The sequence below is a fragment of the Heterodontus francisci genome, chromosome 10, assembly GCF_036365525.1.
Source record: "Heterodontus francisci isolate sHetFra1 chromosome 10, sHetFra1.hap1, whole genome shotgun sequence".
NCBI lineage: Eukaryota > Metazoa > Chordata > Chondrichthyes > Heterodontiformes > Heterodontidae > Heterodontus > Heterodontus francisci.
In genome coordinates, this window is record NC_090380.1 from 81,456,074 (window position 1) to 81,481,110 (window position 25,037).

General features: G+C 43.9%; 1 protein-coding gene across 1 annotated transcript; it reads left to right on the forward strand.

The window, feature by feature from the left end:
• Positions 1–155: 155 nt before the first annotated feature.
• LOC137374197 (ATPase MORC2A-like) lies at positions 156–24,423 on the forward strand. Its single transcript, XM_068039985.1, has 10 exons — positions 156–282; positions 1,065–1,174; positions 6,106–6,369; positions 10,997–11,119; positions 15,332–15,377; positions 17,809–17,935; positions 18,402–18,536; positions 19,173–19,266; positions 20,168–20,356; positions 23,601–24,423. Exons 1-10 carry the CDS (start codon positions 156–158, stop codon positions 23,628–23,630), a joined length of 1,245 nt encoding a protein of 414 aa, XP_067896086.1. The 3' UTR covers positions 23,631–24,423.
• The last annotated feature ends 614 nt before the right edge of the window (positions 24,424–25,037 follow it).

A 25,037-nucleotide genomic window follows, 5' to 3' on the forward strand; every position in this document is an offset into this window, starting at 1 on the left:
TGCCCATAGAATTGTCCTAGTAAGGAGCTGATGTCTTCAGAAGGAGCGAGTGAAAAAAACAGATGACAATCAGTTTTAATTTATAACAGAAGGCGTGGCATCCAGGACTGTAATGCTTGATAATTTACGGGGGTGTATTAGCAAATCCATAATAGATGAGTATTAAAAACACTGGTCCAAATATTTGCTCTGCTGCCATAACTAGCAGAGTGGAAATTGTGAATTCCGAGTGGGAGGAGGCCCTACCGCCCACCCGCCCACCCCCACACCAGAGTATCTGTGGTCAGGCTATTTACCTAAAATAGTAGGGCACCTATGCCAGTATGGGCATATCCTGGGCACCTTCTAAAGAAGGGGAGACGAAGATATGGCAGTGGATTGCAGTGTTCTGTATAAGTTGGCAGGATAACCTAGTGAGATGCTGACAAGATGAAATTGACCTCCTTTATAACAGTGCTGATTTAAAATATTTCTGACTCTGGCCTAGAAAACCCTTCAAGATTTATTCTGTCGCTCCATTTCCCTGGATATGTTGAAATTAATGGAAATTATGTTCATTTCTACTGGCAGTGTCTATAACAGAAGGGCAATCCATAGTGACAATTTTACCCCTGGGATGAAAGTTGAAAATCTGCCTCATCTTCCATGGCCTCTCTCCACCCTTTCTCTGCAACCTCCTCCAGTCTTATGTCTATTGCTATACCCTTTGGTCCTGTGATTCTGACCTTTGGAGCATCTGCCCTCCCTTCACCTCACGATTGGTGGCTCAGCCTACTGTCTGGAATTCCCTTGCTATGTTCCTCCACTTCTCCCTTTTTCTCTTCACTTTTTAAAAGCTTTTTGAACCCATCTTTTCAACCATGCTTTCAGTCACCTTTCCTAACTTTCACACCATCACTCATTGTCTGTTCCTTTATCTATTTTTTTTCCTCCTCTGTAGTGATTTGGGACATTTTCCATGTTAAAGGCACTAAATAAATGCACTATTTTTGTTGCTGTACACTTATGTTTCTTACAGCTCTCATACTATCATTGAATGCCTGTGTTTTATCATTGCCGTACAGCTTTACAAGCTGATTTAAAGTACAATCTGTTTGACTTGCAGAAAACAGTTCCAATCAAGCCTTTAGCATACAAGTTGCCATCTGACTTGAGCAATAAATCTGTTTCTGAGGTAATTCTAAATACCATATATCCTTAATGCAATATTTGTAGATAGTTAAAACAATTTCCTGCAAACTCACTTTAATACTGATATTTCCTTTATCTTCATTCTTCACAGGAAATTTCTGTAAATGTATACAGATGATGTAACTAGTTTTTATATTAATGATAGTTCTTGCAATAATATTCAGAAATTTTAGCTATACACCAGTGTACTTCACTAAACTTGTCGAACAATTGTATTTTATTAAATGGGCTGTATTTTGAAACAAGAATCAATTCTTGTTTTAAGAATATTACCATTACCAGTATCATCTGCTGCAACATTACTTGCAAGCCACATAGAAATAACCTGGGACGAAGCAGTAGGACCGGCTCAAGGTGGGTCTAGAAGTGAGGTGGTAGACAAGGATCACAGTATATTGGTCAGTGCTCCCCTTCACTTCCTTAACTCCCTTGCTTGCTTCAGTCCTGTCACTTTCTGCTTCCCTCCTTTTCTCCCCGCTTTTGTCCCCGACTCACCATTCCCTCCCATAACATCCCCTCCCTCTTCCTCTCCTCTCCACTCCACTTGTGACTGAATGACCGATGGTAATCATACAGTATTATCAGCAGTGCTATAACACTCTGTAGTCATGTAGGGCAGAATTTTGTCACTAGTGAGGAAGTCCCAACATCAGGATATAAAGCGAGCAATGGAAGATGAAAGCGAATTTTACTGAGGTTGTCAAATTAACAGCCAGCAGATGTGGGAGCTGTCCAATAATGGGGAGTGGGTGGTGTGGGAGGTGGCGGGTGGTGGTGGTGGAGGGGAAGTCCTGGCACCTGAGAAGCAAGCATCATATTTAAAGGGAGGCAGCACTCTGCTGTAAGGCAACACAAATGGAGGAGATTGAAAGGGAAGCCAGACAAAGGTGGTAGTGCAATAGCAGCTGCTAGAGGTTGGGTGGTGCTGGTTCAGTGACGTCTCCCTGGAGGTACTCCTCCAGGCAGCAACAATGTGGAGGGAGGTGCTCTTCCTACATGATGGCAGGAGAAGGCCAGCAAGGCAGACTAAGAGGGCATGGCTGAAGGTTGCAGAGGAGGATGGTGGTCGCATGGACATGGTTGCATTGCCAAAAGCGAATCAATGACCTGATGTGGTCTGGCAATGTGAGTGGAAATCATAACACTATGCTCGCAGCCTTGAATGTGGCAAAAGATGCATAGGAGATGAGAAAGTATGGTGCCCACCCAGGCATCGGCCATGACCAGGCACCAGATTTCACTGTCAGATTCATAGCAGCCTCTCAGTGGAGGACTCCGGTCCGTCAGAATTGTCCACTGCATTGCCAATACTGAATGGCCAAATGCAGCAGTCGTGCAGTGATGGACATTAAGAGTGCGATTAACATAGGCATGCAGTATGGCTACAATGGACAAGTGACAATGTGTATTTCTGTGTTTGCAGGAGAAGAGAGCTCACAACACCAGAGAAAAGCAGTGGGCCGGAGGAGGTGTGTCATTTCTCGCTGTACTGACTCCGGTGGAAGAGGAAGCAGTGGAGCTCGGTGGCGTGGAAGCAGGACAGCCTGTCGCTGATAGTGAGGCAGGTGTGAAGCCCCGAGACAGCGAGTAACCTAATAGGAGGCCATTCAACTTTCTGAGGAGCAACAACTCCAGCGCTCCTGTGCCCATTACTGAACACAGTGAGCTTCAGTTGAAGGGCAGTCAGAAGGAGGTGTTGGAACATACTCTTCCCTCTCAGGGATCAAGTAGAAGATGAGGCAGCAGCCAGGCCTGCAGAAGCACTTGGCAGCTCAGAGGAGGAGGAAACATCTGAGGAGGCAGCATTACATCATTCCAGCACATCCTGCACCAGCACAGGTACACTCACGTTGTTGGGCACTTGAGCGCATTTGGGTATGGTGGCATTGTTTGGCGAGCGCTACACAGGCACTCTCGAGCAGCTGTCAGAGGCAATGACAATTGTGACTGCTATCACTTTGAAGACTGTGGAAGGACACAGCAATTCTCAGATTCGGGCTGATGGCATGCCTCTGGAGTTATCAACAAGGTGGCAGACGTTGGAGCTGCAGCGTCAGGTGCGTGAACATCCGTCGAAGGATCCAGAGACTTTGTGCATCCATGCACGGATGATGGAGGAGTCCTTGCCATGAGTGCAGCCATGTCTCTGGCGTATGTATACATGGCTTCCTGCATTGAGACAGTGGCGACCCTCATGGAGAGCCACCTCCAGCAAACCTCCCAGTGGATGCAGGAGATACATGCTGACCTGCATGCCCTCACCTCATCCGTGAGCTCTGTGGAGCAATTTCTGGGCAAGAGGGATACGAGGCCTGGAGCACTCACCAGGTGCTCAAACTCCTCAGGTGAGCAGAGAAGGACAAGTGTTCCCGAAAAGGGTAGAGGTGTGGCTACCTGAAGCCCCTGGGGGCTCCACTCAAGGCATTCCTGGTGTAGACAGCGGGTTCTCAGCCCTTCTGACTGTGACACCCATGCCTCATGAAGCCACAAAGACAGACGTGGCTCCTGCACAGATGCAGAAGCCTCCCCTCAAGCTGAGGCACTATTAGTCCCAGGTAACCAGAGGAGAACCGCCACAGTCATCTAAAGCAACGGAGCGGGGGAGCATAACGTAGGAGCACCTGCACGCTTAAATATCCACCTATTTGTACTTGGGTATCACTGGGCGACAGTTTATAGTATTCTGTCACATTGTTGTCTGAATGTGTCAAATGAAAGGTGATGCGTAACACCAAAAAGGTCTCCTGTCCTCATTTCTGTACTATTACGCCTTCAATATCTGGAGCGCTCTTGAGAAGGCTGTGATGGAAAAGTCAGGATGACGTGTGGTCAGTATTTTATGCACGCGTTGGCCTGATGTCATGACTGGCCCAAAGAGATGGTAAGGCCATGCAAGGAAAGGCAAGCAAGGCTAAAGGAGCGAGAAGACTAAGTTGTTTACATGGGTGTCTAAGCAAGGCTCAGGAGAAACATTTTTGTATGAGTGACTCGCAAGCCTCCCTGGTGCATCTGTCATTGTGTCCTGCCTGCAGTCCCTCAGGTGCTTTGCCATTGTCTGCCTGGTCTGCAGCCCACTCCAAATCTTCCTCAGTGGAGGAGGAGAAGGAGACATCATGTTCAAGGGGGTCCTCATTCTCCAAAGCTTCTTCCCTCTGTAGTGCCAGGTTGTGCAGAGACTCCACAACAATACACAAGACCATTATGGGGCATATTGAAGGGCTGCACCAGATTTCTCTAGGCATCTGAACCTCATTTTCAGAGGTCCTATGACCTGCTCAATGGTTGCCCTTGTTGTCACATGGCAGCTGTTATATGTTTCCTCTGCATCTGTGCTGGAATATTGCACAGGCATAAGGATCCATGCCTTCAGTGCACAGCTCTTGTCACTCGGTATCCATCCTCAAAGGCACGCAGGTGGCCTGAAAAGCTCTGGCACTTGGGACTGCCTTAGAATGTAAAAGTCATGAGAGCTTCCCGGGAACCTTGCACAGACCTGATGGATCCGTTTGTGACGAGCGCAAACCAGTTATATATTGAGGCCTTGATGAAGGCTGCTGCCTGGTCTGCAAGAGCCTTGATGGCCACATGTATGCAGTCAATTACACCCTGCACCTGGGGGAATCCAGCAATGGCCCTGAATCCTACCACCCTCTCTGCCTGACTGGTCAGATCAGTGCAGAACCGCACATATTGGCCAGCCCTCTTGAACTTGCAGCGATGGGCCACAGACTGGGAAATCTCACAGCTGTCTCCAGAGACTGTCTGGAATGATCCTGAAGCATATAACTTAGGCGCCACTGTAGTCTTCACAGCCACAAGTCGTGGGTGCCCACCACTTCCCATTGGGCTCAGATCCTCCTCCATCACAACAGTACAGGGAGGGTGAGAGTGACTAAAGCTCTGTAACCACCTCCCTGGACAGGCACAGTCTTCGGCAACATCTGCAGGAAGCTGAGCCTCTGTCAGTAAACCCTCTCTGGTGGGCAGCGTCTTCTGCACACATGAGGCTGGTTGCATGCTCCTCTGAGCCCTCCTTGTCCGTGCCCCCTTCCACCGTCAAGAGCCTCCTGCCCCTCTGGGTGTTGCAGCCCCACTCCCGGTGGCTGCATCTCTCTCACTCTCTCATGCGCCTCCTCACTGAGGTCTCAAAACCAGAGTGCATGAGACCCATTGTCAATTGCAGCACTTAAAGCCTGTTAATCCCCTTCTCTACATTCATAAGATCCATCTCAGAGAGAACCATCAATCTTTATTCCCCCTGAGGTCTTTACCAAGTTTTATCAGCCTCCAGCTTGTCACTCCTGTGCTTTATTCACTCTCACCCTCCCTGTACTGAAATGCTGCTGCTCACAATGGCTGCCCATTCCAGCCAACACCTGCCGCTGAGCTCACGCCTCCTTATAACTGGCGTGGCTCTGAAGCTCCATTCTTCACATGTGGCCCTAGAAAATACCTGTTAATTAGCTCCTTAGCATGCTCAATTGCCTGCCTGCCACTGATGAGCGCAGTCTTTACCCGGCAGCCCGGCCACCTCCAGGAAACTTCAACAACAGCGGGAACAAGTCGGACTTCTGTCCCAGCATGTTCCCCTGCCGTTTTGCCAGCCCGCCCGTCCGTTGCTCCGGGTGCAAGAAAATTCCGCCCATACTTTCTTAGACACAAACATTCATGTGAGATGTATAGTAACGTGTAATTCAGATTGGGTGGGGATTAGTGAACCGTGAGCCAAAATCTAAAGTAGTTAATTTCAGAGGATACAGACACACATTTTCTAGAAGTTAGGTTGAATGCAATGGTAGTTCCCAGTGCCAATTATTTGATCAAATCCTATATCATCATTCTTGCTCTAAAAGTTAGTATTGATTCTTCCTAGGTATAGAATGTAATGTGAATCTTTATTGTTTGTTTATATAGGGTATTGCTGCATCAGAATCCAATCCATTCTCTTTACCTTCATCCAGTCGAAGAAGACGAATTCCATCTTTTTATGCCATACGTTACAAAAGGTCTGAATCTTCAGAAAGCATTCCCTTGTCCCAGAGCATATGCCCCAAATCATCAAGAAATGGGAAAACAGTAAGAATCCATGGGAAATTCAGGTCTGCTGTTAGGTCAGAAAAACAATCCTACAGTTCAGTGCATTCTACTGAAGAAAACACTATCAGGAAAATGCTTATGGTAATGTAACTTTTGCACTGACATCTAAAATCATTTCAGTGATCTAATTGTGAACTTTACAAAAATTGTATGCTAACGCAGTTGTCTATTATCACCTTTGGGACGAACTTAAGGTGGTCTAAGAATTCATGTCAAAGTCAGAATCATTAATATTTAGTGTTCCATTGATATGGAATAGTAAATTTAGTAATATCTTTCTATATGTAATCTTTACAACAAGGTTCAATGTATTCATTAGTATAAAGCAGATTGGAGGTGGGAATTGGGATAACATGATATAACCATTTAAAAATTTAACTTATAAGCTAGAACCAAGTAAAAAAAAAACTAAGATACATTGGTCTCAGCTTGAAAAATCCTGAGAAGGATGTGACTGAAACTCTGGGTAGAATTTTATCGGGGGGCGGGGGTGGGGGGCAAGTCCCAAAGGCAGGACTATATGCAGGTTCCACTGGCGGGCAGTGGGGCTGCATCATCAGTTTTCCTGGAGGCTGCCTTCTAATTGGCCACAGCCAGGCCCGCCACCCAATTAAGGGTGGTGGGTGGGTTGTCCATGCTGCTGGCCCAATCAGAGGGCCGGGAGCTCTGAACCCTTAGCAGCACCAATGGGAGAGGTGGTTGCTGCTAAGGAATCCAGGAGACCTCAGGCCTGCAGCAGGTAAGTGAAAAATAACCACAGGGCCCAGTGTCAGGGGACAAAACCTTCTGCGTTTAATGTGCAATGGTGACTTCAACTTTAAGAAACCATACATTAAGGGATCAGGCCACTGATGCAACTGATGATATCATCAGGAGGAGGCACCATTTTGAGACACTCACTCAGCACATGACTTTCCAGAGGGCAGACACACACCGACGTGGAGAAGACCTGTACCTAAAATCATGCAATCTAGATAAGTAAGACAACAAATAGTATTTCTTTTTAATCCGAATATAAAGCCTGTGGTTGTCATTTAAAGAAGACTTAAGAACACAGCACAAAACTACAATTTCTTGCAATGAAGATAAAGAAAAAAAGAAAAGATGAAGCACAGAAGGTTCCAAGGTTAAGAAAACAAACACAGACCAAAAAAGTCGATGAAAACCAGGACTGGATCAAAGAGAAGACATGAGCTGGAACAGGAAAAAAAAAGTTTTGCAGGTCCACAGAAATAAGGAAAATAAACATGATGCAGCCATAAATTAATTATGAAAAGGAGGCAAACCTGAACACATTAGCCATTTTAAGAAAAAAAAAGGGTTTACGAGAAGGCAAACCTCACAGACAACCCAGGAACATGCAGAAGACTTGCATTGAGGATACCAGGTTTAAATCTTTTTTAAATCACCATTTGTGAGCAACAATTGCCAGGCTTTACAGGGTCATAGTGAAACAAATGGCTAGCAAGATTTGAACACCTAATGGCACTCGATGTCAATATACCCTGAAGAAAGAGACTGTTTCTTCTAACTATGTTGGACCAAGAGTCGAAGATATCCTTGATACACTCACAGACACCAGACCGATGACGATTATGATGCAGCGAAGAATGCTCTAACAAGATATTTTCAACTGAGGGAAAATCATCATCACAAAATTTATTCCTTCAGGCAAGCAAAACAAGACAAGTGCAAGACTGTTGGCCATTATGTGTTGAGATTCAGAAATCTGAGCCTGAATTGTAACTTCACAGAGGTGGACAAAGAAATCATCTCCCAGATCATTATAACCTATCAATCACCAAGACTAAGAAGACAACCTCTTAAAGAGGTATAATGGTTAAACTTGCAAATTTTACTCGATATGAGCAGAACGCTGGAAGTCAGTGAAAGACTTAGAAGGAAAGGAGGCAAATAACATATGACGAGAATCCCCTGAGGCCAGGTCAGGATCGTTGACAGAATTTGTGAATGCCACAAGAGGAAGGTTTCAGCAGAGATACACAGCAACACAAGAGCACAGAGGAAATCCAGAGAAAGGTCCAAGGCATGTCAAGACTAAGACAGAGATCACCATCACCTCAAGCATGCAACCATCGCAGTGGTGCATATCCTTACTACAAAACTTGTCCTGTGAGAGGAAAGAAGTGTAAAGCCTGCAGAAAAATGGGACATTTTGCAGAAGTATGCACAAGACATTGATGAAGTTGAATGCTAGAATGAAGTTTACATCTTCGCAGCATAAGAGAAGATCTTCGTTGCTCACAACCACAAGTACTGACGCCTGCCCATGAATGATGTGTTCATAGGCAATTTGACAATCTCTGCAGTAATTGACTCAAGGGCAACAGTCAACATAATGGATGCCCCGATATTCCACGAGTTAGAGAAAACAGAAACTGCAATTGAACAAGCCGATATCTAAAATCTTCTCCTATGGATCAGATACCCTTCTACTGGTCCTAGGAATGATCCAGGTTACTCTGAAATCCTCCCATGGGTCCACATTTCAGACGGAGTTCCATGTTGTATATTCAAGCAAGGGATATCTGCTAAATTTCAAAACTGCCAGTGAATTGAAGCTGGTCACTATCAACATCGTCAGAGGACCAAACTGCTTGACAAAAAAAAGGACATCCTGAAGAAATATCCACAATTATTCAAAGCATCGGCAAAGTGAAAAATAAGAAAATCAAGCTCCACATAGATGAGTCAGTCCGACCCAAACAACAGAAACACAGGAGGATTCCATTCCCTACCAGAAAAGATGTAGAGAAAGAGTTGGACATCATTGAAACGACAGAAAGGCCAACGCTGCGGATCAGCCCAATTGTTGTAGTCCCCAAACCTACAGGACAAGTATGAATTTGCGTGGACATGCGACAGGCCAAAAAAGTGATAAAATGAGAAAGACTCCCAATGCCAATGCTGGATGAGATAATTGAAGACATGAATGGGTCAACAACTCTCAGTAGCCTTGACCTGACTGCTGGATATCACCAGTTTGAGTTAAATGAATCCAATCGATACATAGCTACCTTCAGTACCCACGTTGGATTAAGAAGATACAAATGCTTAATGTTTGGAGTAGAACTAGCCTCAGAAATCATTCAATCGACAGTATCAGAACCACTTACAGGCCTGAATGGAGTCAAGAATGTCTCAGATGACATTGTCGTATATGGCAGAACACAAGCAGAACATGAAAAGCACCTATAAGCAGTGTTGGATAGACTGCAAGTCCATAATTTGTGATTAAATAAAGACAAATGCATTTTTTCAACTACGGAAGTGAAGTACTACGGGCACATTTTTAATGAAAAAAGAAAAGGGGGAAATTTTAAATTTAAAAGGGATGAAATCACCACTGCACTACATTAGATTGGGGAAATATTTGAGGCCGGGTGGTGGTGGTGGGGGGTGCTGCCTTCTCTGCACATGGCCCCCTTTTTGTTCTATAGAGCATGGCCTCCCAGGAATCTGCCTCTTTGCATCTGGCGGCCTCCTCACACATTGCAGGGGTGTGGAGTGGGGTGGGGGGGGGGTCCATTCTGCCACTAGCAAAATGCTGGCAGCCAAGGAAAATGGCCCTTAATTGAGCTGTTACTATATAAATGGCTGCCTGCCTTCGTTCAGTGGGCAGCTGAGCTGCTGTTATTCCCACCACTGGGAACTTCCCCAGTAGTGACTGCACTGGGGAGCTGTCCTGTCAGCTCCCCGGCATTTTATTGGCCCACCCGCCTCCAAGCACATCACCCAGGAGCTGGTAAAATCCTGGCCTTTAAATTATTCAAATTTTGAATTTTTAGCTTGTGGAATATACTTACTGTTAGCTGTTTAAATTTTCATAAAGAGAATAAAATAAAAAGTCCTGATTCAAAACTAAAAATGAATAATGGATTCAGGTGTGGAAATAGAGCATTATGAATATTAAAGACATTCAGGTTGACTGAGACAAGGGGCTGAATTTTGCTGAGACGGCAGATATCCTGCCGCCGGGGCCGAAAGCAGGAGGTGTCCCTACTTCAGCCAACAGCGGGACCCGGGGTGGGAGCTGCTGCAGGGCCCACCATCCAATTAAGGATGGCAGCCCATCCCTAAGAGCTGCCAGCCAAATCAGAGAGCTGGCGGCTCAGCAGCACCACTGTAAGCAGTGGTCATTTGCTGAGGCTCCAACAACAGGGAGAGGGTGCCTCAATGGCCTCCATAAAAGGTAGGTGGGATTGGGAGAAGCTGTGACTATACAGGCAGGCCCTGGCATTCAAGGTGTGTGGTCGCTGAGCGCGGCAACGCCATTGCCACAAGGGTGGGCATTGCTGCCAGAGGGCCATTCCATGCGCCGTGGAGATCTCCCCCACTTCCTCCGGAAACCTGTGGGAGACGGCCAGGTTTTGCCCAGCAGTCTCCCTATGCGGCGGTGGCCCTCCTGACGCAGGCAAAATGTCCACAGAGGCAGGAAGTGCACCTTAATTGGACACTTAAGTGGCTCAATTGTCCTCTTGGCAGGCATCCGAGCTGCTAACTTTCCTGCTGCTGACAAAATGGCATGGCAGCAGGAAGACTTTAGGCACCCCTCCCCCCACCCTCCCCCGATACATTCCTGCATCCCAGCCCACTCCAAATTTCTGGCCAGTGTTTTCTGTAACTCCTATAAATTAGAATTGTTAATACTCATCCATTTGGAACTAATTTCAATTGTTATTCCAAGGCTTCCCAGCCTAGAAAGAAACATCTGCAAGCCCTGCAGAAGGAACAAGTCAACACACATAACTTTAAAGTTGAAACTCCGCAGAGAGAATTAGTAAACGAGACAACAAAAGAAATAATTGCTGTAAGTATATTTTTGAAGCGTTAGTGAAGGGTGGCACAGTGGCGCAGTGGTTAGCACCGCAGCCTCACAGCTCCAGGGACCCGGGTTCGATTCCGGGTACTGCCTGTGTGGAGTTTGCAAGTTCTCCCTGTGTCTGCGTGGGTTTTCTCCGGGTGCTCCGGTTTCCTCCCACAAGCCAAAAGACTTGCAGGTTGACAGGTAAATTGGCCATTATAAATTGTCACCAGTATAGGTAGGTGGTAGGGAAATATAGGGACAGGTGGGGATGTTTGTTGGGAATATGGGATTAGTGTAGGATTAGTATAAATGGGTGTTCGGCACAGACTCGGTGGGCCGAAGGGCCTGTTTCAGTGCTGTATCTCTAATCTAATCTAATTTAGAGTCATAGAGTCATAGAGAGATACAGCACTGAAACAGGCCCTTCGGCACACCGAGTCTGTGCTGACCAACAACCACCCATTTATACTAATCCTACATTAATCCCATATTCCCTACCACATCCGCACCATTCTACCACCTACCTACACTTGGGGAAATTTACAATGGCCAATTTACCTATCAACCTGCAAGTCTTTGGCTGTGGGAGGAAACTGGAGCACCCGGCAGAAACCCATGCGGTAACAGGGAGAACTTGCAAACTGCGCACAGGCAGTACCCAGAACTGAACTCGTGTCGCTGGAGCTTTGAGGCAGCGATGCTAACCACTGCGCTGCCCAAAAATAAAAAATAAAAATACTTTTTCCTAGTCTGCTTTCCTCATCTCCTTTCACAGGCCCAAGCAGTTATCTTGCTTTGTGATCTTGAAAGATGCTATGAAACCATAGCAGGTCCTGGAGACATGGAGGTTCCTTAGCCACCACTCCATCCCTTTCCCTGGCAACTGTCTGACGATGAACCAGGTTGTTCACAACCTTGGTGACATATTTGACCCTGAGATGTGCCACCAGCTACATAGCTGCGCCATAACTAAGACTACCTATTTGCAACTCAGAACATCACCCGCCTCTGCACCACCTCAACTCATCTGCTACTGAAACCTGCCATGCCTTTCTTACTTTTAGACTTGCCTATTCCAATGCACTCGTGATAGGTCCCCTAAATTCCAACCACCATAAACTTGAGCTCAGCTAAAACTCTGCTTTTCTGCCCTTACTCGCACCAAGTCCCATTCACCCATTGTCCCTGTGCTTACTGATCTACATTAGCCCCTGCTTTAGCAAAGCCTCGATTTTAAAATTTTCATTCTTCTTTTCAGATCCCTCCATGGCCTTGCCCCTCCCTATCTCGGTAATCTTCTCCAGCCCCACAACCCTCCAAGATATCTGCAATCATCTAATCCTGTCCTCTTGAACATCCCCAATTTTATTTTAATCACTGAACCATTGTCAATTGTGCCTTCAGCTGCCAAGGCTCTGGGATTCTCTCCCTAAACCTCTCTATCCTCTTTTAAGACACTCTTTAAAACTTACCTCTTTGGCCATCTACCCTAATATCTCCTTTTGTGGCTTCTTGTCAATTGTAATTTGTAACACTCCTGTGAAGCGCCCAGGGATGTTGTGTTACATTAAAGCCACATATATCTGTACAGGAACACTTTCCATCGAAGAACCAGTGCAAGAAATACCAACCTGAAATTGGTCCTTCCAACTGTGATTTTGTACCCAAACAACTAGCATATTGATCTTCAATTTCTCCCAGCATGTCCTGTCATCTTTTCTCTACAAATATCCTTTGGGCTATGGAACATCAATTGTAGCCATACCTGGTGCACTGTAGTTCCATGCTATAGCCAATCGGTGGCATTTTGGAACAGATTTATCAATTTTCTGATTTGTTCGGCGGAGAGTTTCATCTGTTGACTTTTTTTTATTAAAATAAAACCACCCAGTTTCTCATTAACTGAAACTTCTGGGGGCAAGTTTCAATCAAAAAAAGTGAATGTGAGATTCCCCCACCCCCACCTCACCTGCCTGAGGCCTCCAATTTCCCCCACCCCCAGTCTCAGCAGCCCGCCTGATCAACCCCACACCACCACCCCCCCCCCCCCAATCTCCATCTCCCCCCCAGCCCATTGCTGACTTACCTGCTGCTGCAGCCTTCACTGATCATCTCCCCATCCAACTGCAGGCCAAGCCTGTCTAATCAGGCTGGTCTCTCAGTGGGGAACCAATAAGTGACATCACTGACACACTGTGGAGCATGTGGAGGAATCCCAACCCCTGTGGATCAGGTAAATAAAAATTCATCCCCAATTTTTCAAATAAGGGTTTAAACAAAATTAAAATGCAGAAATTACTTGACAATAGTATGATTGCATTTATCCATACTGTTTTTTTTTCTTTCAATGCCTTCATTAAGATTTACTTGAAGGTCTCAGCTTGTGTCACAAACATGGGCTTTATATGGATATTTTTACCCCATAACAGTTGAGAGTTTTCAGTCATCTGTCTGCATTTTTGATCATGTACAGTTTGCATAATTTTTCAAAATACAATCTGTCTATCAGTGTGGTAGGAGGGTACATCACCTGATTCTGTGAGAATTTGAGCATTTCTATGCTTTTTCCAAAAGACTTTGAAATAAAATGGAGATTGAATTTTGAAACATTTTATTTTAAATAGGTGATGAATTTATATAAATATCTTACAATTGTGTTTGTCTATTTTGAGCCCACAGAAAATCAAAAGCAGCACTTGTGCACAGAAATGGCTGTCATGTGAGAGACAGCAGTGGGAAAATAAACAGCCCAATAATTTTAATAAGTAGAAAATTTACACTTAAATAATTGAGGACAAGTAAATATGGATAGGAGACTGTTGACGATGGGGAAAGAGATGCTGTTAAAATCAGATATCAGGAACATCTTGGGGACAGGAGCCTAATGGTTCAAAGGGGCCAACCATGGTTTAGGTTCCATTATTCTGGGCCCCTCTCCTGTTGTGGTATTGCTTTAAGGGGCATATCTGAAACGGTTGTCCATCACTGGACAGGATGTGATGTACAGACCCTTGTGACCTCTAAGCACTTGCTGCAAGCAGCCAGGGTAACAACAATGTAAAGCACCTTCCCAGCATTGCTGTGTGCAAGTTAGTATGGTCAGTAAAAGAATTTACCTTTTGGATTCACTGTGTAATTGGTGTGTCCACGTTATAACATCATAACACAACACCTCCAAAAACCATCAAGTTCCACAACCCTCTCTCAAGTCCTGCTGCATCTCAGAATCTCCCTGTTCAGACTCTCCCAGCCCATTTCTACATCCCATAATCCCCTCTGAATGTTCATAAACTTCGAGATCACATTCCCAATGCTGGCTAATCCAATAACCTCCCTGATGCTCCCTGACCTTGAGACCCAACTCCCAATGTCCCTATGTTCCAGGCTCCTGTTTTCAGCAATCTCAGACCTGTCCAGTATTCCTAGAAACCATTGTTCCTTGGAGTGCCTTTTCAGAGCTCCCAGACCCTGTTACAGCACAGCACAGAAGGAGGCCATTCTGCCTGTCATGTCTTTGCTGGCTCTCCAATGAAGCAATTTACCTTGTGCCACTCCTCTGCTTCTCTCATCTCAAATTACCGCTAGATTATGAGACATCATCCCAGTACTGCTGGATCCCAGGACCACCACAATAATTTTGTCAATGACTCTAGAAATACTACTTTGTACAATATCCATTCTTATAGAACTTCTGGCTCACAGGAAGCATCACAACAGAAGATCTACTAGATATCAAAACAATGGAAAGAGTGGTCTATAAACAAATTATATTTAATAAACAAAAACAAGAAATGCTGGATTCACTCAGCAGGTCTGGCAGCATCTGTGGAAAGAGAAGCAGAGTTAACGTTTCGGGTCAGTGACCCTTCTTCGGAACTGACAAATATTAGAAAAGTCACAGATTATAAACAAGTGAGGTGGGGGTTGGGCAAGAGATAACAAAGGAGAAGGTGCAGATTGGACCAGGCCACATAGCTGACCAAAAGGTCACGGAGCAAAGGCAAACAATATGTTAATGGTGTTTTGAAAGACAAAGCATTAGTACAGATTAGGTGTGAATATACTGAATATAGAACATCAGCAAGTGCAAACCTGAAGAAAAACAACCTGAAAAAAACAGTGGGTAAGTATATTTAATAAATCCTTCTTTAACTTACCAACTGAACATTGACAGGATTTTTATCTTGTTTTATAATTTATTGTATTTACTTGCAGGCTCCAGTTAGTAATGTTTACAGGAAGTATCCTACATCATTAAACAGTAAGACAACTATTATGTATATACTTACTCTGTTCTGATTCGTACTAATTTTTTTAATGCCTTATGAAATTTGCTTAACAAATATGGTTGGCTCTTGGAAGATTACTCAACTTTTGAAATATCACTTTTCTTACACTAACACAAGAGATATTAAAATGTAAGCTTTCTGCAGATAGGTATTTCTAAACAAAAAAATGTGGTCTGATAGCAACATCCAAGCACCAGTGGCGATAAACCCTTAAAGAAGATATTTCAAGTGAATGTCTAAATTATGGTACAATCTAGTAAATCTGATCTATACCTCCCTTCTTAGCTGCTGAATCACGCTGAATTTGATGTTAGGAAGTATACAGATTGCCTAGTTTTCAATTCCTGATTGGCCAGTTTCAATTGTTCGAATCAAGGTCTTTTGTGAGCATCATATCGATTTCAATAAGAGTTTCTGGGTGACCTGTGGGTTTTGGTGAGTTGGTTACAGTTTCCATGGAAATTTTAGGGGGACTTGCAGACATATTGGGAGTTTTCCAGGAAGGTTGCAGGAATCTTGAGTTTTTGGAGGGATTGGAAGTGATATTGGCGGCTTTATGGGTGAGTTGTGGCACACTGGGGGCTGGATGTTATGCTGGAGGTGGGGCTCCTATTGCCAGGCTGAATAGTCGGGGAAAACTCCGCCTCTGCCTTTTCATTCCTCCGCCTGCACCACCCACCCCTCCCCCCCACTGCCCTGGAGCGACCCTCTGGTCTTTTTAAATCAATGTTTCAGGAGGTGAGATCCCCGTCCTTTGAAAGTCCTTAAAGGGACGGGGATCCTGCCTCCATGAGCTGCCGGCCAATCAGAGGGCTGGTATCTCAGCAGTATCGGCAGCGCCACTGGGAGCAATGACCACTGCAGGTACTGCAGAGGGCTTGGACCGAGGCCCAACACTGGAACCCCGGAACATCGGCAGGTGAGGCGGGATCACTGGGGCCAGTCTGGAAGGTCCGCGAGGAGGGGCTGGGAGGGGGTGGTCATGCAGTCTGGGGGGAGGGGTGTTCCAGGGGTAAATTTGTTTCCGGTGGGGATCCTCCGTCAGCCACAAATTGCCCACGAAGGAGGCCCACCAAGCCTGAAGGGAGGGCACCTCATTTTACAAGGCATCCTCCCCACACAGTGGAGGACCCCCTGCCGCAGCGGGAAGAGACCCTTAATTGGCTGTTAATAGGCCACTTAAGGGTTTCAGTTGGCCTCTGGATGGGAAGACCATCGTCGGCCTATCCTGCCCCCGGGAAGATCGCGAGGTGATGGGCCCTCCACCCTGCCACACCTCCCCCCACCCTTCCCCCCCCCCACCACCACCCGTTGTGATACTCTGTGCCCCCCTGCGTCAGGGGGCCATACAAAATCCCAGCTTGGGCTTTCAGTAGGTTTTTTGTTTGCAAGTATGATTTCAATTGTTGAGTTTTAGTTTAAATTTAAGAGACAAGAGACACACTTTTACGCTGCTGGGAGAGGGAGCTAGCTTAGCACATCCTTTATTATATATAAAAGAATAGTATTTTGTCCTGTCTGGCCATGAAAGTTTATAGGGACACCCTTTGAAAGATTGCCCAATTGGCCAGTATTCAAGCGCGGCTGGAGAAAGTTGGTACTGGCAGGTTGCTCGATTGCTGCCTTCTGCCCAACTCCTTCTCTACCTCACAGTTTTCCTCTTATGATGGAACAAACAGCACAGGAAATAAGGGAGAAGTGCGCTGCAGAGACAAACAGCAGAGAAGTAAAAAGAAAAGGAGAGAAAAAAAAGTAGAGAGAATAAGAGGAAAGAATGAAAGTGAAGAAAGAATGAAAAATGGGAGCAAAGGAGAAGAAAAATGGGAGCAGAAAGAGAATGATGAATGACAGTGAAAAAGATGAAAAAGATTTGGAGGAAAGGAAGAAAGAAATGAGTGAAGGAGGAGGCGAGAGGACCTGAGTGAAAGAGGAAGGGAAACAGATAGTCACAGGAGTAAAGGAAGAGGAAAGAGAGAGAGCAACTAGAGTAAAGGAGGAGAATGTCAGACACAGAAGTGAAGGAACGAGAGTATCTTAAGTAAATTGGGAGGCTGAGAATAGAAAATGAAAAGGAAAGTGAGTGATACCAAAGGAATTTTTGCAGATATACTAATATTCACAGCTAATTGTTGTCAGAAACAATGAGGAAAAAAAAAAGACAGGCTTGTAAAGTTGACATGGTGAGACGAGCTCAAAGAAAGAACTACTGGTTTATGACTGGCTACTGTTCTGTTCTGTGTCAAGAGCATTCTGCAAGTGTCCTGGAACCAGTTGGCAGATATTAGTTGGTGTCAGTGATGCAGAATCCTGATCTGTTCTATGGCATTACTTGAGACTGCTGTTTTTTATTTTAACCAACTCCTGCACAATGTGATTAATCACTATAAATTCATTAATTTGCAGGCGACTACATAACGCAAGCATTAGTAAAGCAAGAACCTTTGAAGGATGGAGATACTGTTGCGTTCACATATAAACCATGTTTTTGGCAGGAAGTAAAAGCAAATTTAGTTTCTTTTGGTAATGAAAGGTGAGCAAATAGTCTTGTTTTGAAGTGAAATTAAACGGAACTGGAGATAGATATGGTTTTATTGCTTCATTACAATCTTACAGTTTCTAGCAGAAGCTTAGAAATTTCAAACACTCCACTCTAAGTATCTATCTTTTTAAAAGCCATAAGTTTATTATATGTACAAGTTCTGTACTGAGTATTTTCTATGAATTGAATGAACTGGTATTTCTTTACATCCCGTTTTTACCACCCATTCAACTGATGTGTGATGCCAGAAAAGTATTTTACGTGATGGGTTTGTAAGGGTACATGTATACAGTCATTATCACAAAATGCTGGATGAATTATTTTTTAGTCTGTTTACTTGTAAAGCATAATACAGCAGATGGAAAAACATGAAACCACCAATAATCAGATAAGTGAATACTTGGAGATTCAAATCTCACCATTTTGCTGATATCACATTGATAATTTTATTCCTCAGATTTCAGAATGAAAATGTGCAGGATGGCACTGCTGGTAGTTCACTTTCTGCACCTTGCAACGTTGCAGGACACATGGTTATTACAAAGCCTGGTATCAGTAATACAACAGTAGAAGGAATAGTAACCTGCTTTCGGTAGGTTTTCTTTCACGGTTCCAATATTTTAAATTGCTCAAGTTGCATGTCATAAATTAAATTTGAAGATGTATCAAAATTACTATTGTATTTCATTTATATCAACAATTTGCATATGTAGAACCTTTAACAGAGAAATATATTCCAAGTATCAGTGAGTTTTCCATCTCAATAGTGCCACCAAGAAAATGATACAAGAAAATCACACTATACAAATGGTGACATATATATTGACAACATGAAACTGCTCAACATTACTGTGTTTGAATGGAGAACATAAGAAATAGGAGCAGAAGTAATCCATATGCCCCTTCAAGCCTGCTCCACCATTCAATAAGATCATGGATGATCTACCTTGAAACCACTTTCCCACCCTATCCTCATATCCTTGATTCCAATAGTGCCCAAATATCTATCTGTTTCAGTTTTGAATATACCCAGTGACTGAGAATCCAAAGCCCTCAGGGGTAGAGAATTCCAAAGTTTCACAGCCCTTTGAGTAAAGAAATTTCTCTTTGTCGCAGTCCTAAATGACTGACCCCTTATCCTGAGACTATGACCCCTAATATTGCCTTTTAAATAAAGCATAGATGTAGGATGACACAATTAACAAAGGATTTTTTGATTGTTGTTAAGGAATCTCTTGAGTCATTTTATACCACCAAACTACCATATTTCAAAGGAGAAACTTAAATGTATGGCAGCAGAAGAACTTGTTACTTTTCCCATGGTAAGTCTACTGTTATCTCTTTGCAGTATAACATATTACATGAAAGACACCACCTTGCCATAGTTATTAAACTTTACCGTATAATGGTAAAATGTTAGCTTCTCTAATGCTTTTTGTGCAGAATAAAAAAAGACTACAGCCTGGAACTAATGAACCCAGCAATCAAGCAAGATAGTGCCTGCCTTGGGGACCTTTCTGGGGCAAGAGAGATTGCCTAATTAGCCTACCATTCACAGGTCCCCACACCACTTGGGGGCTCATCGGGAGCACTTTTTATAGTAGGAGCGTTAGGAAGTTCAGTGAAGAGTATCCAACTTGGGTGGGAGGGGAAGCCAAACTTTCCCTTCAGAAACAATTTTGTGGAGCTTCCAGCAGCCATCTTGGCAAATGGGCCACATTGAAAAATTCATTAAAAAAAAAAATTGGTTCCTCTTCGGGGCCCAGGCTGAACCCCAGGTGGGTCTCATTTCAATTCCTGTCAGCAGGACGCACCTGGTCTGGCCAAGCATACTTCTGCTGCTCATATGCAAAGTCCCACTGAAAACCCAGGAAGCAGGAACTCTGGGGTTTGTTGTCCCTGGCCTTGCCCCTCTTAAGACAGTGGTTATGTTTGGGGTGTGTGGTGGCTCTATTCCCAATTATTTTAATTTTAATTTTTATAATTAAAATAGAATAATAGTAGCACTTTGTTTGGTAGGCATATTTCTCACAAAGCCTCACATTTGAATCGTGAGTGGACATCTCTCCACATATATATTTTTATAGTCATTAGAGACTGTCCTTTTAGAACACAGAATTTCCCTTCCTATTTTCTTTGATCCTCACCTCCTTCTTCCCCATTCTTAGGTTTATCATTTTTCTTTGTTATTTAGCTAATTATTATGTGCTTACTTTTATGTAGCATCACTATTTTTTCCATTATGAGAAAGCTTTAAGGGCACGACTCCAATCTTCATCTGAAAATGTGATCACAAGAGCTCAGGAAATTGAGCAGAAAATACAGCAGGCTGAGATAAAGCTGCAAGAAACTAAAGAGAAATTGAAATTCTATCAAAAAGTCACTCTACAATTATTGAACAAGTTTCATACTGTATGTAAATCCTGTGTACTTCTATTTAATTGTTTTCAGACTAGTAGTAATTACTTCGGGCTGGATTTTAAGAAGCCCTCTATGTCGAGATCCGTGGTGGGGTGGGTGGGCGACGCCCAAAGATGGCTCTGGATGAGGCATGCCATGGACCTCGAGACTGGCAGGGCCCGGCCGGATCCTCCCAGCGGCGGTGAGACTCCATGGCAGCCCCACCCACCGCTGGGCGACGGGACCACAATTTACATATTCAGATAAATACATTAATGTGTACTTGCCTGAGATCTTGAGGGCCCACCACGATCATCAGTGCGGTGACCGGCACTCCCGCACCTTCAGATCTCCGTCTGGGGAAATGAGGCACACAGGCAGCTGATGCCATTGCCGGGGACTGACAGCACGCCCCCTCCACATGATTGGGGGACCGCCTGACAAGTTAAATGAGCTGCTGCGCTTAAGATCGTGGCGGCTCTTTGGCATGCGGCCTGCATGGGCGGGCAGCCATTTTGTGAGCTCACCGCTGAGATCGGCGGCAGGCTCATAGAATCCAGCCCATTAACTTGGATGTAGCTTTATTGCTTTAGTAACCCAATACTGATAAACCACTTAAATTTTGAACAGAAGTAGGAAAAAAATTGAAAACGCTTTTCTTCATCCTGTTTTCTTCATTCTCTTCCACTTTCTCAATGTTAGGTTTTTACACTGAACATTGGATGAGAATGTTTTGGCCCATGTGATTTGATCATAAAAGCATTTAATCATATGGCTCTGACCATGATTTTGTTTTGCAGATAATAACAGATATACCAAGTCAAATAAGATTTCCTTTCAGTAATGAAAATTAGAAATGCAAAAAAAGTCTGTTTATGGATATTTCTATGTTGTGGTAGCCCTGTTCTACTGAGAAGACTCCAGAAATAATACAATATGGCCAAAGTTCCTGAGTTTTGTTCCTGAAAAGTGGTGCTAATCCTTTGCCCTTGTTTTGCACCTAAAAACCACTGCAGCTGAATTTCCCATAAGGCTTTTCTGATGTAACTTGCATGCAAATGAGCGCCAGAGACATGTAGGCTGGGATTTTATCCAGGTGACGGGAGTCGTGGTGTCCGGCAAAAGTGACGCCGAGAACCCCGCATCACCTTTTCTGTGGGAAGCCTGCCAAATCAAGTGCAAATAAGGCACTTAACTGGACAGCAGTGCGCCTTCCGTGGGATCAAGGACCCCGGTGATGGAAATCCCACCCTCTGAGAGCAGCCAGCTAATCAGAGGCCAGCAGCTCTTTAACTGAGCAGCGCCACTGCTAGTGGAGCATGCAGCTGAGGCCCAGGAGCAGCACTTAACCCAGGGCACAGGTAGGTAGGTCTGGGTGGGAGGGGGTCTCGTGAGGTGCGGGTCGCTGGGGAAGGGGTTGTAGGGGGGTTGGCAGCAAGGGCAGAGAGTTGGCTCTGCAGTGGGCCCCCCATCCCGTTGCCAGATCCATTGTTCAGGCACTAAGTGCCTTTTAACGAGAGGACACACAACCCCTGCAGCCGGAAACCAGCTCGCACCATTTTCCTGCCATGCTTCCCCTACAGCGACAGGGCTGCCCACCACTCAGCTAATTGCAGCAGCGGCAGGATGAGGCCCTTAATTGGGCATCAATTGCCCTGTTAAGGGCCTCAATTGGCAGTGGGGTGGGAAGGCCGTTCACAGACCTTCCCACCCCAGACTTAATTTTGCCAGAGGCAGGAAGGTGGCAGGGTCCCCGCCGATTATATGCTCTCCCCGCCTCCAAACCCTGGCGCAGGGAAGACTGTAAAATTCCCCCTGTACACTCACATTTGCTGTTATATCACTGAGGGCTCAGCAGCAAATTGGTTCCAAGAAACCTTGCCAATAGTTTTCAGAACTCCCATTTTGGCACTATCTGCCTTAACTGGGGTTAGCTGATATTGTCAAGAAAGGTATTTATTTTTGGCTTTGTGAATTTAGAAAAGAATTTTGCACTTTCAGTTCTTGTTGCTGACTGCTGTTAGTCCTTTACACTTAATATTGAAGACCATATTCAGAACAATGTCACACTCATTTCTCCCCCACCCTACCTTTTTTGAAAATATAGTTTACTTGGAGGCAAATGAAGGGAAATAATCTAAAACCTTCTTGACAACTGCTGAAGTAATTTACTTGTCCCTCTGCTTACCCACTAACAACTCTTTTCCTGGCAGAATTAAGGAATTCTCCTCCCCCCCCCCCCCCCCCCCCCCCTCCTCCTGTAGAGCTGCTCCATTCTGGAATGAAATGGGAAGCACAGTTAAACCACAACTCGCCTATTACTTCACCATCATTCAACAGCTACACTTGATTTTCCTGCTCTTGCATGTATTTCTTGGCACAATGGTATTGACATCTTACTAATTCCTTCCAAGGCAGAATGCAGGGGTACCTGGACTACTGCTTGGGGTACTAGTGTCTGGCCTTGAGCACAATAGAGCACCTCCAGCAGTGCCCCAGATCTGTTTTCTCTATTAGAATCCAGGAAATGCAGGTATTCCAGTGTTTCCGAAAGCATCTCATTCTAATGAACTTTTGGTGCACTGTACTCACTGTCCCGAATAGTGCCTGCCCAGTAAAATCAACCCCAATATGAACATAGTGGCACACTGCTTATGCTCCAGACACATTTTCAACCAATCCACCTAACTCATTTGGCTTTATGATCTGGCATAACTACCAGCAGGTGGAAAATTTACTCAGTGAGGCCAAATATCTGTGGGCACAGCACCCTAGTGTAAGTGCTAGGATGCACTCGTCTGTGGCCTTTGGGGTTAGAGTCATAGAGTGATACAGCACTGAAACAGGCCCTTCAGCCCACCGAGTCTGTGCCGACCATCAACCACCCATTTATACTAATCCTACATTAATCCCATATTTCCTACCACATCCCCACCTTCCCTCAATTCTCCTACCACTACCCCATTAAAGTTTGCAGGGTCGGGGAGATTACGAATTTAATTATTCTGTGCAGTCACCTGAATTAGCAGGAAGTTAGGAATCCTGGTGAAATGCCTAAAAGGAGTTACCTGGGTCATTTCGACACTCCATTCCTTCTGTTTGTCAAATATAATACATTCAACGTAAAAATAAAATCTGTTGCATAATGAAGCATTATTGGTGCACATGCATTATTATCACCAAATTTCAATGTCAGTATACTTGAAAATGTATGCTCTTCATGCAGCATTTTTCTTATTTTCTCACTTTTCAACAGCCAAGTACACTGCATACTGAAGAAAGCTGAATATTTGGAAGAACTAGTTAAAACTTTGGATGAGGATGCAAAGTCGTCAAATATGTTCAGTGATTGAAAACAACTGGAAAAGTTTGCAGAAGTGGATTCAGTCAGCAAGGCTAACATTAAGGATTATCTCCTTCCATTTGCTAATTTTAGTGCAAAAATGTGAGTATCAATCAGGAAGAAATGGAAGAAAATAAATCCCTTAATGTTTGTCAATAAGGTCATGTCTTTTTATGAGTTCTCATTTTACATAATAGAGAACCATAAACCGGCTGAACATTTCTGGTCAGTATTTTAAGCTTATTTTTAATTTTTTCTTCAATGTTAATACATGCTGTGAGTATGACAAAATATTTCAATTGCTGAAGTTTCTAATCGTGTAAATGTAAGACTTAACCTACTGTTTGACTGACAAAACTTTATCTGAATCATGTTGATCGCTGGAATTCTCTTTTAGTCTACACTTACAGACACCTGTAATTTTATTAACCAAGAATACTTGAAACTTTTAATTGAGGTCACAAAATATCTTGACTCTGACTTTATTGATAATTAAACATATTTATGTTTTGAATGATTGGTAACAGTGGACTATTCTGTGCACAGTTAAGAGTTCACAGTACTTGTAATATCTTTGTTATTTTTTAAATAATGTTCTGACAAAGTTAAAAATTTTTGTCGAATTATAACTATTTTCTTAGTTAATTAATCAAAAGAACCAAACAGGCGTTCTACCTTGTGAGATACGTACATACAGCTTGTTTTATTGCTACATTTTCAAATGTTTGCCATGTTGGCGGAGGGAATTAAAAAAAAAAGTTAATTCAACCTTCCTTGTCTGAATTAACCAGTGGTCTTTTTTGGTCAGGAAAATGCATAGCACTCATTATAAAACATTCCTCCGTAAATCGCACCAGTGTCACTACAGAGAATTAGTTTAACAAGTTGGAACTACTTTCAAAACTATCCTGCTTTGAATTTCCCTCCCCTCCTCTCCTTTTCTGGTCCGTCATTGGCAGCAGAACTTCATGATTCTATACTCCAGAATTCTTTTCCATGATCCTGATAAATCTATTCTTACCTTTTAAAGTTTCTTCAACTGCACCTTCAGTTACTCAACAAATTTTCATACAATGTGAGCAATTGTTTCAACAAAGGACAAATTTCAATTACAATACTTATAAATGAAGTAATTTAGAGTATATTAGTTTTGTTTTTAGACTATTTTGTTTCACCAGCTTTTGTAAATAGATAAAACAAAACTGTAGAGTCAAGATTGATGCACTATTTGGCTGCATTCATGCTATGCAAACTATGTTGTCTGGAAAACTGCTTAAAATTGCATCAGAATCTTTCAGCCTAATGCCAATAATCCAGTAGAATATTTTCAATTTCTCCCATTCTCAGACT

Coding starts and splice junctions, on each gene's coding strand:
- LOC137374197 (XM_068039985.1), top strand. CDS start 156: ATGAGTATTAAAAACACTGGTCCAAATATTTGCTCTGCTGCCATAACT. Junction 283..1,064: donor CCCACACCAGAGTATCTGTG/GTCAGGCTATTT, acceptor ATTGCCGTACAG/CTTTACAAGCTGATTTAAAG. Junction 15,378..17,808: donor GTATCCTACATCATTAAACA/GTAAGACAACTA, acceptor ATTAATTTGCAG/GCGACTACATAACGCAAGCA.